The 19,420-nt window shown below is 28.2% G+C and overlaps 1 protein-coding gene across 1 annotated transcript in view; it reads left to right on the top strand.

Moving 5' to 3' along the window:
- Positions 1 to 6,462: 6,462 nt before the first annotated feature.
- The window catches only part of LOC111625272, a 31,870-nt gene continuing 18,912 nt past the window's right edge, over positions 6,463 to 19,420 (top strand). The window contains exons 1-2 of the mRNA XM_023368374.1: positions 6,463 to 6,656; positions 7,016 to 7,506. Coding sequence (XP_023224142.1) covers positions 7,038 to 7,506 — 469 coding nt within the window. The 5' untranslated portion in view covers positions 6,463 to 6,656; positions 7,016 to 7,037. The remainder of the gene's footprint in view (positions 6,657 to 7,015; positions 7,507 to 19,420) is intronic.

Raw genomic sequence — 19,420 nt, 5'->3', positions numbered from 1 at the left:
CAAGATCGGTATCGTCTGTAAAGGATTGATAGATTTAAATACACTCAACTATCCAACTAAAGTAAGTATTTTATTAACATTAAAAAATAAAGCAAAAAGTCAAGAATTAGCAAAAAAGCAGAAACTATTAAAAAATTAAATTGCTCAAGCACCTGATATGTTTGCCCCATACACTTNAGTGGTTCCTTTTTTTTTTTCTTTTTTAATATTATATTTACCATTTTTCTTCTATAATTGTATTCTTTCTTAGAAATATTTAACACTCCACAGCATCTTCATCTTTTGTTATTTTTAGTAACATCCTATCTTTGGTATTAAAAATATGTAGAATCGATTTAGACCAGAGAGCACGTCAACTGGAATTCTTCCATTTTTTAAAATATAAGTTATATGAATAAAGTCTCTTCTTTATTAATTATTAACGTAGAAATACCGTTTCGAATTGGTCTACGCCAATAAAATATTTAAAATTAAATGAAACGTGGAGTTATATTAAGATTAATATTTTAGTAAGTTAAAAGAAAATTAACATATAAAAAAAAGAACTCTAGTGTCAGTAAATATAAAACAATTTATATATATATATATATATATATAGCCTATATATATAATAGGAAATGTAGTCAGTAAATACGAATTATTATATAGAGATATATTGCCGAAGATATAAGGAAAGGAAGTAAAAATTCAACTTTTATATTCTTTGGGGAATTCGAAACGGCAATAAAAGAAATCGAAGAAAGTCGTCTTCATAAAATAACATTAATAAATTTATACGGTAATCGGAATATAATATATAACGGTAGAAACAAATTTCGGGTTTTAAATTTTCAATAACTAAAGATAGAGTAAAATTGAAAGAATAGGAATTTTGTTATAAATGAAAATAAAGATTATTTTTTTAGCAAGTAAAGAAAATAATATTTTTTTTTCTTTATTTTCTCTCTATCTGAACAGGGGGAATAAGTCTGATACACAATAGTCCTAAGCTTATTCTGGAAATCGGACAAACAGTTTATCCCGATTCGAAATTGTAACGCAGTGTTTCTCAACCTCTAACGAATCGTCGCCCCTTCAATAAAACCGTTATGTAGTATTGCCCATTCACTTTAAAATTCCAATACCGAGGGCCAAGGCTAACGCCAAATTCGTACTGAATTGAATAGACTAGTGACTAGTATAATGTTATTTGTTTAATTATTGTACGATATAACGAATAAAATATCTAATTATTCTTAATATAATGTTTTACTATATCGCCCGGAAAATTGTATTTCGCCCTTAATAACATGAATTGTTACTAATCGCCCCCTCAACATGGAAAAACGCCCACATATCGCCCCCGTTGAGAAAAACTGTTGTAACGAATTCTGATAATTCCACAAGAATTTAAACTAATTTGGTGTAGTTTTTAAGTCATTTATTGTTACGAAAATAACACTATTTAATTTGAATAAACAATACAAAAGTGACTTAAATATACCTCTTTGTCACGTTCCTATCCATCGAGGAGTAATTAATTATCAAGAAAATGAGAGATGATTATCTTTGCTAATTAAGACACTAACGAAAAGACGTTGATTTGAGGCGATTTCTGAGTAGTTTTTTTTTTATTTTTTTTTTATTTTAGAAAAGGCAAACGTTCGTTTAACTCGAAGTCGCGATTTATAAATCATTGTCGTATCATCTCTCTTCACTACTATAGTACGAAAGCGCAACCATCGTCCATCTACATTGGCCAATGACATTGTGAAGGAAGGAAACGACCAGTCTAGTTCACTCCCACCTGTATATATCGACGTTGGTAAGTATAGTATACGAAAATAGTATATATTTTAAATGAAAATATATCTAAAAACATTTATTTATTTATTTATTTTTTCATTTAAAGAAATATATTTGAAACGATTTTTAAAATTTAATTACTGTCAAAAGGATATATATTTTTTTCTCGGTATAAATTCTTCTTTGTGGAATTGAAAAAAATAAACAGATTCGGTTTGTTTACGTTTTAAACATTACAAATGACTCTAACTCTAGCCGTCGACAGTATTTTGTGAATTTATTGGTTTAAAAAACGATTCACTCTTCTTAAGACAAATTACATTAGATAATGTTTGATGTTGAAGCTATTTATCACTTTGGGTAAAAAGATTACCGAATTTACACTGTAGAGTGGGATATTTTCGAAATTTACGGTCCTATTATGGCTTACCAAGTTTGGATTATTATTATTTTGATTAGACGATAGTTTAGTTTTTTCCCGGGAGGGGAGAGTAATTGGAATTGGTCAAAATAATCCAAACTTGGCAGGCCATAATGGGGGGCAGACCTTACGTAAATATGTTCCAAATTAATACAATATATGGACTGCCGGATGGCCGATACGGTCATGACCTCAACCTACTCTATTGCTCTGGGGAAACCAGTATCGAATCTTGGCAGGCGAAAAAAAAACACGAAATTTTTCGTGATTTGTCTATCCGGGACGAGTCGGGCCCCATCCACCATTGTGAGCACTACGGGGGAAAGACGATGTTTGTTAAGTTATGGCAACGCAACATTTGGGCGATCTGCCTTCCGGATGGTCTTTTTAAGGGAATTATTTAGGCGTTACAGACGTGGAGAAAACACGGAAAACTCCACGTCCGAGAGAGGCGCGAACCCACGACCGAACTCCCAGTGTTCAGGGTAAGAAGACCGCTTGGCCACTTGTGGACCTTGAGAGAAAGATCCTCTTAATGCCCACAGAATGGAAAAAAAAACGAATAGTTGTTATTATTACGTGTATATTTGTATCGATATATACATCTGTGCGAATAAAAATAGTAGCAATATTTTGAATTGTTTGATTAAATTAATTCCTTCTAGACGAGTCAAATTCGTGAGATAAAGAATAAATTTATAAATCGAATGATTTTACTTCAGTAGAAATTGAAATTATCAATGAAATAACCATATTATACCGAAGGAACTTACCTTATTTGAAATGAGTAATTTGGAAATTTTAACAATCCTCCGAGCATTATGCACGCCTCAAGGACTTAACGTTGTTAATTTGTTCAATAAATTCATTCCGGAGAACTGGAATGTTATTGCATCATTCAATCATTAATAAATTTTATGTAGTATTTAAAGCAACATATACATAATAACAATTTATATTTTAAGAATTACGTTTCGAAAATTAAGTCTTATAAATATTAAAAAAATACGTAAAATTCTTCTCCTACTTTTAAAGGCTTTAAATTTACTACAAAATGCGTGCATCATAGTAATAGATATATGTCAAATTTTGTTAAAAGTTATTTAATACCTTAATACCCCCCAAAAAATGCATAAACCATAAAGATTTCCATCGTGTTTTCAAGTACAAAATGGAATTTGTAGGAGTAAATCTACGTTTTCCTCACTTCATATTTCTTGTATTTGGTGGCAATCTTTTCAACTGTTCAATTCAACCAAATGAAATAATTATTACTTACGAATCATCTTGATAAATTCTACCTTTAACAGACTGTGAATTACAATGTGTAGAAAGCGAAATATGTATTTTCAATGCTTCTAGAAAGATGTAAATGAGATCGATTTTTTTTTCTATCTCGTACGGTGGTCGACATTGAATTTTAAAATATATTTTTAAAGAAAATATTTTAAGAGATTATTAATTTTTTTTAAAACAATATCACTAATACGATAATAACCGTAAAAACTTCAAAATTAGAAATGTAAAACGAGGTTAGCACTCGATAATTCTATCGATTTTCTCTTACTTCGTCCATCTATTTTAATTCATTCTAAGATTACCAGATTAGTTTTCGTCAAAATTTTGATTTAAAATCTATCTAAGAATGTCAAATTTATATGATAAATCTTTATATTATTTTACAGTCATTTTGAAATTAAATTTAATTACGATTTTTTTTTTTTGGACAGTGTTCAATTTTCGGTGAATTCTTCAGTCCTACTTTAGAGAATCAGTTCTTGTTTATATCGATTTGGATCTCTTTCGACCGGAAAAAGAAGAAGAATTTTATATGAGTTGTTTTGAAATCATTCGTAATATCGATTTAGAAATATTTGGAATTTATGCCCTATTTCTAATAGACAAAAGAATGAAGTTTGGAAGAAAAGAAAGGAGGTTAATGGAATATATTCATAAATATTCATTTGTTTACGTTATAAACAGCGAACTATAAAACCCATTTAATCAATAACACTCAGCTTTAAAGTTCTTTCTCCTATTCAAATATTGAGAAAATAACGATACATTTTGCTATATTTTTATCGGAATTTGTTGTCTTCCTGAAGCTATTTCTGAAATTACACGGAATATTCAATTTATATACATTTAATTATCGTTATTAATGTTTACATTTCCGAATTAAATATTAGTATTACGGTTATGGAAATGACTAAAGTAAGTCAACTAATATTGTGTAAGTAAAAGGAAAGAAAAAGAAGATTGGAGGCTGTTGTTACAAATCCCCAGGGTTAAGTTGTCACGAGAAAAAATCCATCCTGTACTTGAAATTCAAGTTGCTGAGGGAACATCCGATTTTATTAATACTAGCAACGGTATACCACATATAAATTTAGAATTGTGTAAACTACGTTCGCTATAAAAAAAAGGTCAAAATATTCGAATCCTTAGACAATAAACACGAAATATATGTTAGAGAAATTAAACTTTCGGGGATTCGCTACAAACTATTGACACCCATAACGTAATAAATTAGTGTTAGGGAGATATTTAGCCGTAAGTAAACTAGGAAATCTGATAGGGGCTTGTAAATTGATTTATAAATAAATAAAATGTTAAGTGTATAATAAAGAATGTGAACATAGTAACAGTTGCAATTATTTCTGCATATTCTGGTCCTAATATTTTCATACTTACATACTATGTAGTGTATGGATTACTACAACAACGCGACATGTGGGTGATATGCCGAGAGGGGATACTTTTCGGGAGTATTTTCTATGAGAAATTAGCCCCTATTTAAGCGTTACAAAGCGAAGAAGATTCAATGTGATCAGGGCACGAACCCACGACTAATACAAGTGTTCAGTGGCTTTATCCATTCGGCTATTGTGGGCTGTTATAACATAACACGGGAAAGCATTGTACTGTCAAATTCGACCCTCAAATCTCGTCCTTGCACCCAAAAAAAAAATGTAAAAAAAATAATCCCCTTGCTCTTGCCAGCTTTTTTTTTTAAATGAAAGTAATAATTTTTGAACGACGAACACGATTAAAAATCTTATACAGTTGACCTCCCTTATAACACTGTTGATAATTCCGTTTTATATGAATTCCATGTTGTACGAGTCACTTAGATTTTACAAATACGTAAGCCGTTCACAGCCCGGCACACGTATTTGTAAAATCTAAGTGACTCGTACAACATGGAATTCATATAAAACGGAATTATCAACGGTGTTATAGGGGGGGTCAACTGGTATTATCGGATATTACAGTTCATGTATGAGTTATTTCTAGAAAAGTAATTAAAAATGTTAATGTTTTTAAATTAATTTACCTTAAGTTATTATCAAACTTTAATAAATTAACAATATTATTAAATAATTTATTTCTTACTCGTATCAAAAATAAAATACAGTAAAACAAAGCTTCATTTCTGTACTTTAAACGCTTAAATTACTAATGAATGACTTAGCGAAAATATCTTACAACTTTAAAATTAATACGTAAATATTAAAAAAATAATAATAAAATAATAATAAATAAAATGGGAAAGTAATTAAGACTCGAGAATTAATTATTTAAGAAGTAATTTATTAAGAATTAATCTCATAACTGTTTGTCATTATCCAGTCAGTCAGTCGCCATATTATTCGTTCCCTGCATACTTTCTTATACGCTTCGAGAGATTAATGATGTAAAATAATTTTAAAAAGGTATATAGAATTTTTTTTTAATCGAGTTTATAAATATTATAATTATATTTTATCTAATAATACATTCTATTGCTTTCGTTATGATCAGATTACTTCTGTTTCTCCTCTTGTTCTCGATATAATTTTACCATTTCATCTATGTTTAATTGTATAAAAATGCAATTTACAAAATGTTATTGTAGAAACATTTTTGCATCGATAAGTTATATTAAAAAAAAAAAAAGCAATTTTTAAACGTTTTATTCTTTAGAAAATGATGAAAACTCTTGAAGGAAAGTTCCAAGAACATGTTATATATATGAAATTCTGTTTGATAAAGTCGTGTGTCTATTGTATAACGCCGTCGTATTCTTCTTGAAATATTCGAGACCACTCGCAATATCGTATCTCGACTCTATTTAGAAAGTGAATCTATTCTCTTCTCTTTCAAAAGGACGAAAGTTTCTCCCAAAAGCAATTATTTTATAATTTTAATTTAAAGAAGGAAAGAAATTTCTATTAGTTTAGTCAAGAGATTAATGAGAAAGAATTAATTTTTATGATTATTTAATAATTTAAAGATTGTGTGTGAGATAATAGAATATATTTATTATTAGCTATCGATCGAGAATCTTCTTCCATATGTAGAATTTGGAATGAACAACTCTTCTGCGAGATTATCTGAAAGACTAGTACAAGGGCATTTTAAAGGTTAAACTTCTTAACTCGTGCTACATCGTCCACTCACGCTACAGGTAAGTTAGAGGGTACGAAGCAGAAACGCCTTCTCTCCTCTACGAGTCTGGGTTAATTCGTATCTCGATAGAATAATTGGTTGAACTGTCGTTGACGTGTCTATAATTGGGCAAATATTGGCAAGAATGATATAGAAAGAAGAGAACTTAGTGTCTCTTTCTGTTTTTTTTTATCCACCAACGCTTTCAACTTGTTAAGATTAGATTATCTGCTCTTTCATAGAAACCACTAGAAAAAGGGCACCAGACAAGAGGGAAAAAAGACACCGTGTTGGCAAATATAAAAAAAAATTTAATGAGAACATTCCGTTAAGTATATTTATTTTTATATAAATAATATAATTTTTGAATTTTTCTAGGAGATGAAGTATTGTTTCTACAATGGGATCGATCATCTGCATTAGAAGAAAAGATCGAGATAAGATATCTCCTAAGAATCGCCCAGTTATATCTATTAATAAGAGAAGGAAAAAGAAAAAAAGTCGAAGGCAAGACGTAAGAGATTGTTATAACGGAGTAGGAACCAATTATGGAGTTTTAAGCACCATCGTGTCATACGGTCGATGCCTTCATAATCATCATTGTCACAGAACCGTAGAAGCGTGGGGACCGTCTTCGGCATCTTGTGGTCTTTGTTGTTTCATCAGAAGTGGACAGCACGTATTATGGGACAATATCTGGACGGACGTGACCATCACGGACAAAAAGGGCGAATTATGGAAAGAATTATCTGAGGAACTTAATGGAAAACCTATTCAATTACTGAAAGAAGAGAAATTACACTTAAAAACTAATTTGGATGATAAAATCGTCATAAAGAACAGAAAATGGACCATGTATCAAAAGAAAGGTTTGTATTTTTTTTTTCATTTTATCTTCTTAGATTATAGAATGATCTATATTCAAATTTTCAATTATCCTCTAACGATCTTTTAATCCAAATTTAAAGATCGATGTTGTTGTATTCGAGTTTATAATTGACTTTCGTTCTATTAATATAATTTCTCTTCCTTTTATTGATTTCTGCATAGATTATTTATAAAGAATTTCATTAGTTGGTAAAATAAGTTTCTATTGAAAACAGCGAGTAAACTCTCTTAATTATAAATTTCGATTGAAATTCGTTAATATTATTAAATAAAAGAATATATTTTAAAATCATTAAAAGATAAACAATGAGAAAGTAATAGTACCATTGTAGAAAGTGACGTTCCTGAAGAACGGAAATTAATTCCGTTTCTAGGTAGTTCGAGACTTGATGTGGAAAATGTGCAAGTTGCATGTCAGCTTCAATAGTTTGATCGGGAACATCGATTGATCCGAATCCCTTAGGATACTTTTCTAAGCATAGCAGTTTTCTTAACGTTTTATATCCACAATTATTTATTTCATCAAAGCGTTAACGATCGATACTACGGATCATAATCGGAACTCACCTGCATGATATTACTAGTTTAATTATCATACAGTTTTCCTGTTTATGAACTTTTAATGTAACTAATGCGTGTTTAGTTACCTCGGGTCACGTGTAGGCTAGACGAAATCCTTCGATTGGATTCGCTGCTATAAATAGAGGTCGAGCACCGTCTTCAATCTTTCTAGCAGGGATTTCCGCAAATACATAAAACATAACTTGATTAAAAAAAAAGAGAGAGAGAGAGAGACTTTATCGTTCTTATTTAAACCTAAATTCTTCCCCGTAAAAGAAAAAAGAAAAGCAGATTTCATGGAAGAAAAGAAGAAAATAGTTTATATAAGCCTATAGAATATGTATAAGTTTTTGACTTTTACGGACTATATTCTAAACACTAAGTTATAAACACTGTGTATTTGCTTGTATCATCACTTTTACATTTCGATAAAACAAAGAAAAATCGATAAAATATAAGTTGACATTATCAGAACACAAAGTTTCCAGTGGGTGAATCAGAAGAGCGCTTTATTATATAATTATCAATTAAAGAATTAAACGATGAAACACCAGTTTTTATGATGTTTAAATACTCGAAAGAAAGTAGAATTGTTGTCTAAACTTGATTAATACAGTCTTATCCAACATTAGTAGCTCGGGGAGGTGTCATATATCATCATACCAAGATCGTTCTTTCTTTAATATCTTCCAATATACATTTTCTCCTTGGAAATAGGAATATCGACTTGTTCGAGTAAGTCGAGTTCCTCATTTCGTTCATTTCCAATCGCCGTTTGTCATCCTTCAACAAGCATCACAAGATGACATTTCTCAGATCGTAGACATTTTAATGAAAAAGATCAACTTAAATTTACTATAATTAAAAAAAAAAATTATTTATTAAATTACTAAAATGAACATTTTTAAAACTTAAGAAAATGTCTTAAATTTTAAATATTAAAGATAGAAAGACTTAATTCAATATTCTTCTTGTCAATTTTAGTAATTATAGTTAATGTGAATGGACGAAATCTCGATTCGGATACAAGTCGACCCCCCTATAACACTGTTGATTTTTTCGTTTTATATGAATTCCATGTTGTACGAGTCACTTAGATTTTACAAATACGTGAGTCATTCACAGCCAGGCACACGTATTTGTAAAATCTAAGTGACTCGTACAACATGGAATTCGTATAAAACGGAAAAATCAACAGTGTTATAGGGGGTCTACTGTACTTAAAAAAGAAGGAATTTACGTACATTTTATTATTATTATTGAAGTAAAGCAGTGTTTTTCAACCTTTTTGAATACGCGACCCCTTTACAAGTTAAAAAGTTCTGGCGACCCCCCTAGGGCGATATTAAAACTATATCAGTGATTTTAAAAATTATGTATTTAATTTTCTTTCTGTTAAGAGAAATTATTGTTGACTAAAATGAGAATTTAAGGATGATAGACAATAACTTATGACACGTATTGTATGATAATTCCCTCTCATAGGAACATTGGGTTCGGAGTGCTGTTGACCTTTTTTTTTTTCTTTTTTTTTAGGAAGACAGTTTTTAACTTCCACTTTTCTACTTATTACTTTTTTTACAGGTCAGCTCAGCACTTTTTCGGCTATCATTTTCTGGCCCCTCCCTGGCGAAACCCATCATTTACACCTAAATGTCAATCAAAAAACCAACTGTACTGTATAATAAACAGATACAGCTTTCTCGCCGAAATTGTAGTTTTTTTTAATATAGTGTAGGACCTACAAACAGTTGTCTTTTTCTTTTACCCGCGACCCCCCGTGTAAGGCTTCGCGACCCCCCTAGGGGTCGCGACCCACAGGTTGAAAAACACTGAAGTAAAGGATACGTTTTTTTTTAACGTATTGTGTGATCTAAAATGATAGAGGAAAGACTATTAACAGCTAGTTCCGTTTTGTTATCACGCTATTCGTCACTTTACTTCCTCGAATGTCAAAAGTAGCGGAAGAAAAGAACGATACAAAGGAAATGAAAAAAAAAAATCTCTTTCAGATAAAAACGACAGTAATAATTTCTGTTATGTGAGAAATTTTTTAAAAAACTCCTTTTTATAATTAAAACTGGGATAAGAGAATTATCATCTCGACAAACTTGTCCCCGTTTAATGAATAATTTATACATTTTCTTTCCCTCTTTTTTTTCTTTTTAATTTAATACGCTTTAAATTCAAAAACCAGCATTCCTGATTGGTCTCGTTTAGGAAGATTTAACGTAGAAATAAAATAAATAAATAAATAATGTAGAATGCAATATATAGTATATATTCAAAATACTAGTAATACATGAATATTTCACATCCGAAATAAAATAAATAAATAAATAAAATAAATAAATAATTTAATTTGATAAAGGCTGCTATCAAATGAAGGAAGATTAGATAAAATCATGTAATAATTTTTAGTAGTTTGTATATTTATTTTTATGTTAACTTAATTTTCTAGCCATAATATGGAAATGATCACCTCTCAAACTAAATGAAGTACAGTAAGACCACACTTAACCGCTGATTTTATATAATGCCGTCTACTCAAAGTGTGGGTTCCCAGACAAGGTTCGAACTCGAGTAAACCGTGAAATTCTTGCGCGACACAGAATGTAAACAATGAGACTTGGAACGGTTTGAGTATGTGTCAAACCATCTGTCAAGGTCTTAGTGGAAGACATACTCTAACACGAGCGCTCATAAACAGGTAGATCTTTGACCCGCGTGTCTATAAAACGTTGACCGAGATAAACCTTTCGAACAAAAAAAATGAATTTTTTATAGATGAAAGATGAAAATGATCATTAAATTCTTAGACGTCAAAAAATGGTAAATAATGGCCTGAGTTATGAGTGCAGGTGTTATTATTTTATAAACAGTCATTGAGCAGAGTCGATAAAGAGGTATCAGATGGACACCTCGAATCGGACCTTTCCCGCGACCCAAAAAAGTTTCATCTTGCATCTGGAGACAAAGGAGAGACCAATCGGGAAGCGAGGAATGGAACGAGGGACCAATCCGAAATGCGAACAGTGGGGGAAAAACTATAAAAATCAGAACTTCAAGGTCGAAAGAGAATCTCCTCTGGATTAAGCCTACCGTTGTGATTTAGATTGTGTTGTGCAACTGCCGATCACCCAGGACGCCGCAGCTTAACAACGAACATCTGTATCGTCCAGTGATCCTTCTCGTCCGCCCGGGCTGCGACCGATCACCCAAACTTTCGCCATTCACAGGAGCACCGAGATTTGGAATTGTCCATTATCAATGTAAGCATGAATTCGAACAAATAAACGGGTTTTATCTTGTAAAATACTTGTACATCATTTGCCTCCTTTGCCACCGCCCACATACGTGGTTTCCCTTAGGCTCATTCTGACGCGAGATAGACTTTATTCCCCCTCAACGTCGGTAACCTTACAAAAGCCTTAAAAAAAATTTATGCTGATTTAAATTATTACAGCATTTTATTGATTTGTACATAATACAATTATTTATGAACACAAACCAATCAGAAAAAGGTGGCAAAAAGGTGTACTTTCTTTAAATCTATGTTTGTTTNCACTGTTGATAATTCCGTTTTATACGAATTCCATGTTGTACGAGTCACTTAGATTTTACAAATACGTGTGCAGGGATGTGAACGGCTCACGTATTTGTAAAATCTAAGTGACTCGTACAACATGGAATTCGTATAAAACGGAATTATCAACGGTGTTGTAGGGGGGTCGACTTGTATCATCTTTTATAGTTATTCCATTGATTAGTATGTGTAATTTGAATGATTTTTAAAGTATAATAAATGCTAATTCTAAATGAATTGATGATAAGTCAGAATGAAATTATACTAGAACTAATATTAAAGATGAAAAATACATCATTTCTCATCGTTCTCTTTTAGAAATGATATTCTACAGGTACGTGCTCTTTAATTTTAATTCATTTACATTAATATATATTATAATTAAAATGATATTTTTCAACAAAAATCAATATAAATGAATTTTAATTCAATAAAATGCTAATTTATTTTAAATAATTAGCATTTCGGTTAATTATACATGGAATGATAGAACGAGAATTGTTTACGAATTCATCCATGTGTTACCTATATCATCAGCAAATTCCGGAGAAAATATATTCTCTATTATATTCTTTAAATTATAGTAACAAATTTTATCTTCTTTTAGTTCTATTATTATTGTTTTCGTGATATTTAAGCTATAATATTTAAAAAAAAAAATTAAAAAAATACTGATAGTGCTGATTCCTAATTACAGCGACGATGGCCTGAAACTTAATGAAATACAAGTCTAATTAATTTATTTACACGTTCGAGTGTTTATTAATTATAAACTGATAAAACATGCAATGTATCCTCTAATATTCATTTGAAAATGACGGTCTTTACATAGAAGAAAACGAAGAATTTTTAGAGTATAATTATGTGTTTTACGTGATTATAAGATTACTTTGTAAAGGATATTATAACTAATACGATTTAAATAAGCTTAATTTTTTTTTTTTATTATTCTGTGTATTTGAAATCCCTAATCGAATAACGAAGACAATGCCGTAATCATTTACATTATCTTGACAAACATTAATTAATATAACGAGAATCATATTCCATATGAATTAAAATTTATATGAAATATAATACTTTCTGGAAAATTTTAAAATAAATAAATTAAATTTTAACATTATACATAAAACTTTAGAGTTGTGTTCCTTTTTCTTATTACAATGATAAGTATTTCTTTATGTTGTATAAATTTATTTTAAGAGATTTCTTAATATGTTATAATTACTTATAAAACAGAGGGAATGAAATACGGTATAATTTTATTTATTATCTGTTTGTTATAATAACATTTCATACAAATGATAGCATCTAGAAAATAAAAATCAGAGTTATGGGCTCGAGTGTCATCGTGGCTTCACCAGTCAAAAGACTTCTGAAGTATTAGGAAAATGTATAAGAGACAGAGAAGAAAAGAAAGCAAAAAGGAACAACAAAGAATATAAAATAAATCATTTGCTTTTAACCACACAAGTCCGATTTATATTCGTGCTTGCAAGTATCATATATTGTACAAGTAAAGATTAGATTAAATGCGTTAAATGAGATGAATGGAGACACCAGATCATGAACTACCATCCTGACTAATTTATGTTTTTACTCTCGTTAATTGTACAATATATATATATAAATGAATTTTTATACTCTAAAATAATAATTGAAGAACAAAAAAAATGGTTTCCCTCTTCACTGTAATTTCGTTTTATTTAATTAAATATAAATTAAGTCATTCAAAAGGAGATTGATTGTTAATCACTTTTATTAAGTTAAGCATAAGTTTTTGTGTTTACAAACAAATGGAATTTAAATGAATTTTTAGGATAAAAGATGCAAATTTCAGGAAATGATCAATCAAATCCAAAAGAAAGTTTTAATTGAGAGAGAGAGAGAGAGAGTTCGTAACTAATTCCGGCAGTTTATATTTTAATTCATAAATAAAAAAAAGTACTTGTAAACGAACCAAAAAGGTCGACATACAATGCTTTATTTCTTAATTATATTCATCAAATTTATGAAAAATGTATGATAATAATAATAATAATACGAAATTCGCGTGAAACAACAACAATAATATGCAAAGATTTTTTTTTTGACGCCTGAGGATAGATTATAACAATGAAGTACGTTCGTATAACAATAGAAACGTCATCAGTCGCTGAATATTGAATGAATATTGATGTTTGTTTTGTAAAATCGCTGAATCTAGAACAACTCGGATTATTTACATTATTGGACTATAACAAAATAGCTTTATTCTAACTAGTTGCTTAGTAAAAGAAAGTATTTTCATCTCCATCCTCCTACAGATTGCCTTTAGGCGGGATGAAGAATAAAAATTACAATCGTTTCCCCGTCCCTTTTTTTGTTTTCTTTCTCATGTATTACGATTTTCCAGAATGTCATATAGAGTAGACAGTGTACAAACTTATAATAAAAATACAACTGTTTGTGATGAGTAATCATTCCTATTCTAATTGAACGTTTTCTTATAAATCGAACAACAAATTAACAGAATTGTAATGTTTATATTTGAAATAAGAAGCTTCAGTTTATTCAAATTTTAATTATTTTCATTAATTAAATTTATCATTTAGTTACGGTTAATTTTGATAATCGAAATTTCAAATTAGATTATCATAATGATTATTAATTATTCTCTCTCTCCCTCTTTTTTCTCTTTAAAAACGTTCTTCCAATGGGAATTTTCAAACTTTTTTACCTATCGAAAATGACTCTATTCGAACGAAAATATCTTTACTTTCTAAATAATTATTTAAACAATAGAAGAAGTTAAATTATAATTGTTATTTCTCAATAATTAATAGTATAATTTATGTTTTAATTTAATTAAACAATTACTATATTTACCATTAACATTTCTAAAAGAGTTTATATTAAAAATGAATAGAAATTATCTAACGATGAGAGATATTCTACGATAATTTCATAACCTTTTAGAATTGAAAAAAATAAAAAAATAAATAAAGGTTTTTTATTCGATTGAATAATAACAACCGCAGATGAAAAGAATAAATGAATAGTTAAGCTCCAGGTTGTTTGGATTTCCGAATCTATTATTAGGTTGTTCTGTGGTAAAATTTACTTTCTCTCCCTCTCTCTTTCTCTCTCTCGTAGTTAAAATTTTATTCGAGTGAGTCCATTCTAATATTCGATAAAAATTGTATAGTTTAAAATAGAAGATAAAAAAAGGAAAAATATAAAAAAAAATTGTCTGGTATCAATTCAATTTTGTTCGCTCTTTCGGAAGAATGTCATTTTTACTATTGCTGCATTTTTCCTCTCTCTTTTTTTATTTTTTATTATTGTATATGGGTCTTATAAACTTATATATATATATATATTTTAGTCAGAAGAAAGACGTTAAACTTTGAAAAGAAAATATATATATTAAATTTACTTTAATTTAAAGCAATTATTAAGAAGTACTTGAGATTAAAAATAAACCTTTTAAGCTTTAAAGTTGTTCCAAGTATTCTTTTTCTTAACAACAACAAAAAATAATAATAATAGAAGATTAAAGAATGAAGTACGGTAACGAAGCTTTTTAACAATACGCTCTTCTTTTTTTTCTACTTTCGTTTAAAAAAATTAACGATGAGAGTTATTACACAAATGTTTTAGACGTAAAAAAAAACATTTAATATTATGCGGAAAGTTTTCTCAATTTTATAATTTTATTTACGATTTAAATGTGTCAATTGATGTTTAAAAATACGTTGATGCAATGTATTAAAAATTTCATCTCGTATTTCCCGGTACTTAACCTATATATAAACTGTATTTGTAATAAGCTTAGTTAATTTCACTAATGTTCTTATTGAGATGAAGTCTTTTAATAATTCAAAAGAACTCCTTAACGGTACTTTACCATATAAAATAATTATAAATTTTAATTAATAATTTAATTAAATCTATAACCTAGAATATAATGAAGTTATACAAGAATTTTATAAATAAATAAATAGGAATAGTTTTATGCATTTATAAAGGGTGGTTATAATTAAAGTCGCTCTATTAAGACATGTCTAGAGACCGTTCTCGTGGACGTATTTCGATGAAACTTGGTATATATGTTATATGGACCGTGGGGAAAAGGAAAATGTGAAAAAAATATTTAGTTCGAATTTTTACCACTAGGTGAAAAAATGGCGCACGAAGAACAAGAAATACAAAATGGAAACACGCAAAAGGTTCTTATCCACAATATTTGTTCAATGTGCAATCGATTTGCATGAATTACGTGTTCAAAACGTGTTCAATTACGTGTTCAAAACGCCTTACAATGCTGTAAGGCGTTTTGAACACGTAATTGATGCAACATTGAGCAAGTATTGCTCCTTTATGTATTATTCTGAAGAAGGCATGCAGCAACTTTATTTAATTTTTCAAGCCTTTTGTCACTGGAAAAATTAAATAAAGTTGCTGCATCACATCTCGACCTTCCTTAGAATAATATATAATGATTATGGTTAAGCATAACAAATTTAATTATTATTTGCATGAATATAAAAACGTAGATTTTACGTCACTTAAATAAGAATTATAAATGAAATTATAAAGAAAACAATTCCAAATAAAGTTATTATAAAACTTAAGAATGATTTAAAAAAGGATAAAATAAATTAAATGTTATTTTTATAAGATTAGAACGATTGTCAAAACATAAAATAAATAAACATCTTTATTAATATATTATCAAATTTATATAATAATATATACTTTTTACTTCATGAATTTTTACTTTTCTGTTAAGAAAATAGTAACATGGCTGTGCAAGTTTGTATTATAAATATTTATAGTAGGGAATGAAACATATATATTTCATTACTATTTATTATTTTCTTGTCGTTGTAAAGTATATATATCATTGGAAAGAAAGTTTTCTAACGTAATAAAACTTTCATCTGATGTACTGTACGTATTATTATTACGTTTTCCGGTAAGTTTACCGTTATTGATATTCTAATATTGTCAGTAAGGTCGCTATTACGTACGAATGTGATTAGAATAGCATTAGATATATTTATATATTGATTGTTGGTGCCGAAAGCTGTTTTCATCTACGATAAATGTTTGATAATTTCCTCTATAACTCGATGAAATTTGATAATTGAAGTGAGGAAATTTCTTGTTATCCATAACAGTCGACCCCCCCCCTATAACACTGTTAATAATTCCGTTTTAAACGAATTCCGTGTTGTACGAGTCATTTAGATTTTACAAATACGTAGAGCCATTCACAGCCTGGCACACGTATTTGTAAAATCTAAGTGACTCGTACAACACAGAATTCATATAAAACGAAATAATCAACAGTGTTATAGGGGGGGTCAACTGTTTTAATTAAAAAAATTATTTGAAAAACTATATGAATGATTATTAATTCAACCGAATTAATTATCTCAAAACTTAAATTTATTATCTGAGCAAATTCAAGAGAGTTTTTTTTTTATATTATTATTATTAAAGATTCTAAATAATTCGATCTTCGAGGAACAAAAAAAAAATTACACCAACAAACTACTTATTAATTCATTTATAAATCGCATAAATAATTGGTAAAATAAATAAATAAATATACGAATCTAATAGAAATTTGCTTGATCAATCGCTAAACACGATGGCAATTGTTTAAAGTTTTAAAAATTAATTACCGTAACTCCATTATAAAATTAATAAAACGAAGGTAACTGAAATAGCCATTGCTTCTCTTTCTTTTTTTTTAAATTCTTCTCTAATATATTTATAGAAATACAAATTAAAGAACTTCTTCTTTTTTTTTTTAATAAAATGAATATTTTATTACTAAATAATTATTTATAATAATGAGGGAAGGTAATCATCCTCATTAATATGAAACGTGTGATTTTTTTTTCCTGAAAATTGCTTGTTAATAATTATTTAACTTGATAACTTATATTTCGATCGTTATTAAAATATTTTTCCGTAATAGTATTTACATTGTTAGTGATTTCTTGTTTAATTTATTACGTTTATTATTTAAATAAAGAAAGAAAGAAAGAAAAAAAAAATTCTTCAAATATTTGAGAAATAATCCTGTCGCCATTTATTATATAAGTTGCCTACTCTGTAACGAGAATCATTGACATAAAAAAACGATTTAAATTTCCTTATATTTGAATTACTATGGTTATTTTTATTCATTTATTATAGTTATAGTTCCCATTTTCTATATTACACTTCTCATTGTTGATGCTTTCTCTCATAGATGGCGCTACAGATAGCAGCCATTTTTTTTTATGTCATCGTAAGAAATTTTATTGTATTTTTGAAATAAAATTGATAATATGAAAAATTCTTTTCAATAAAATATTCGTCGAGGGCCGTAAAATATTTATGATATTAATTAATTTTAATTTTTCAATTTTTTACGAGTAAATATTCTTTTTTTTTTTTGTTTTTAAAATGAAAATATAATACATAATTTAAATTAAAAATAGAATTAATCAATAATTATTTAATATTATATATTAGATTGACAAAATAATAAGTAGACTATACAAAATTTACTTATATATATTTATAAATTGTTCTTTATACATTTAATGATTTTTCTGAAGGATTTTTAAAGGATAAATACACACAGATAAATGGGAAATTTGCATATTTCTTTACAACCAAACATTCAAATTCTTTCATATTATATTTATGTAACCTTTTGATTTATTTTTAATAAATGTGGAATTTGAATTTTCCATTCTTAACCCCTTTTTTTTTTAAAGCAAAAACTGTCAGTCAACGAAAGATCATAGCTGCAATATGATATAATGTAATGAATTTTTAAAAAGATATTTAATATTTTTTTTTTTTTGAGATTAATTATTATTTTAAACTTGTTTCTTTAAATGAATAATACAAAATAGAGTTAATTTAATGAGATTTCTCTTGTCAGTGTGTATACTAAACATATTTTTTACTTCTACAACTATTATTTTAAGAGTTAAAAATAGATTAATGGTTGATATTTGAGTTGGATTTATGAAATAATGCAATTTTAAACAACCTATTTTTTTGTTTTTTATTTTTGGCATTCTGTTTCTTCTTATTGATAAAATTTTTTGTTTTTTTTTTTTAGTGTTTTTCAGTGCTTGTGTGTCTCAAATTCATCTGGAAAGTTGTAGCATAAATCGCGTGTGTAAATATTCTAGCAGTGATTAGATATAATGCAGTTTTTCTTTAAAGGATTTCACGTCCATTAAAGAAAATTCTCATAAAAATTAAGAGGATGACTGATTTAAAGAAAAAGAACTTTAGAAATTATAATATAATAAAGAAATTCTCCATTAGATTTATTAAGCTTTTAATTATGTAAATATTTTCCTTTTGATCTGCCGACTGATAGAATAAATTTTGAATAAATTTCTAATTTTACGGAATTATAGAAATAATAAGTTATTTAATGTGAATTTTCAAAGCGTAATATCGAAGCAATTTTATGATCGATACGATTGAAACATATATATTTCATTACTATTTATTATTTTCTTGTCGTTGTAAAGTATATATATCATTGGAAAGAAAGTTTTCTAACGTAATNAATAGTAAAAAGAAGAATTAGAAAATAAAAGAAATGTTGAATTATAAATATCAAATGAATAATTTTTGGTATTCGAAATTGTAATTTACGATTGATAATGGTAAATATATTTAAAAAATTGTCTTCATAATAAAAAGTTTAAGGAAGTAGTTTCTTTTCAATTGAATTT

Source organism: Centruroides sculpturatus, unplaced genomic scaffold, assembly GCF_000671375.1.
Source record: "Centruroides sculpturatus isolate CEXI.00-Female unplaced genomic scaffold, Cexi_2.0 scaffold221, whole genome shotgun sequence".
Lineage (NCBI taxonomy): Eukaryota > Metazoa > Arthropoda > Arachnida > Scorpiones > Buthidae > Centruroides > Centruroides sculpturatus.
The sequence above is the reverse complement of the archived record's forward strand: the minus strand, read 5'-3'. Positions and strand labels throughout refer to the sequence as shown.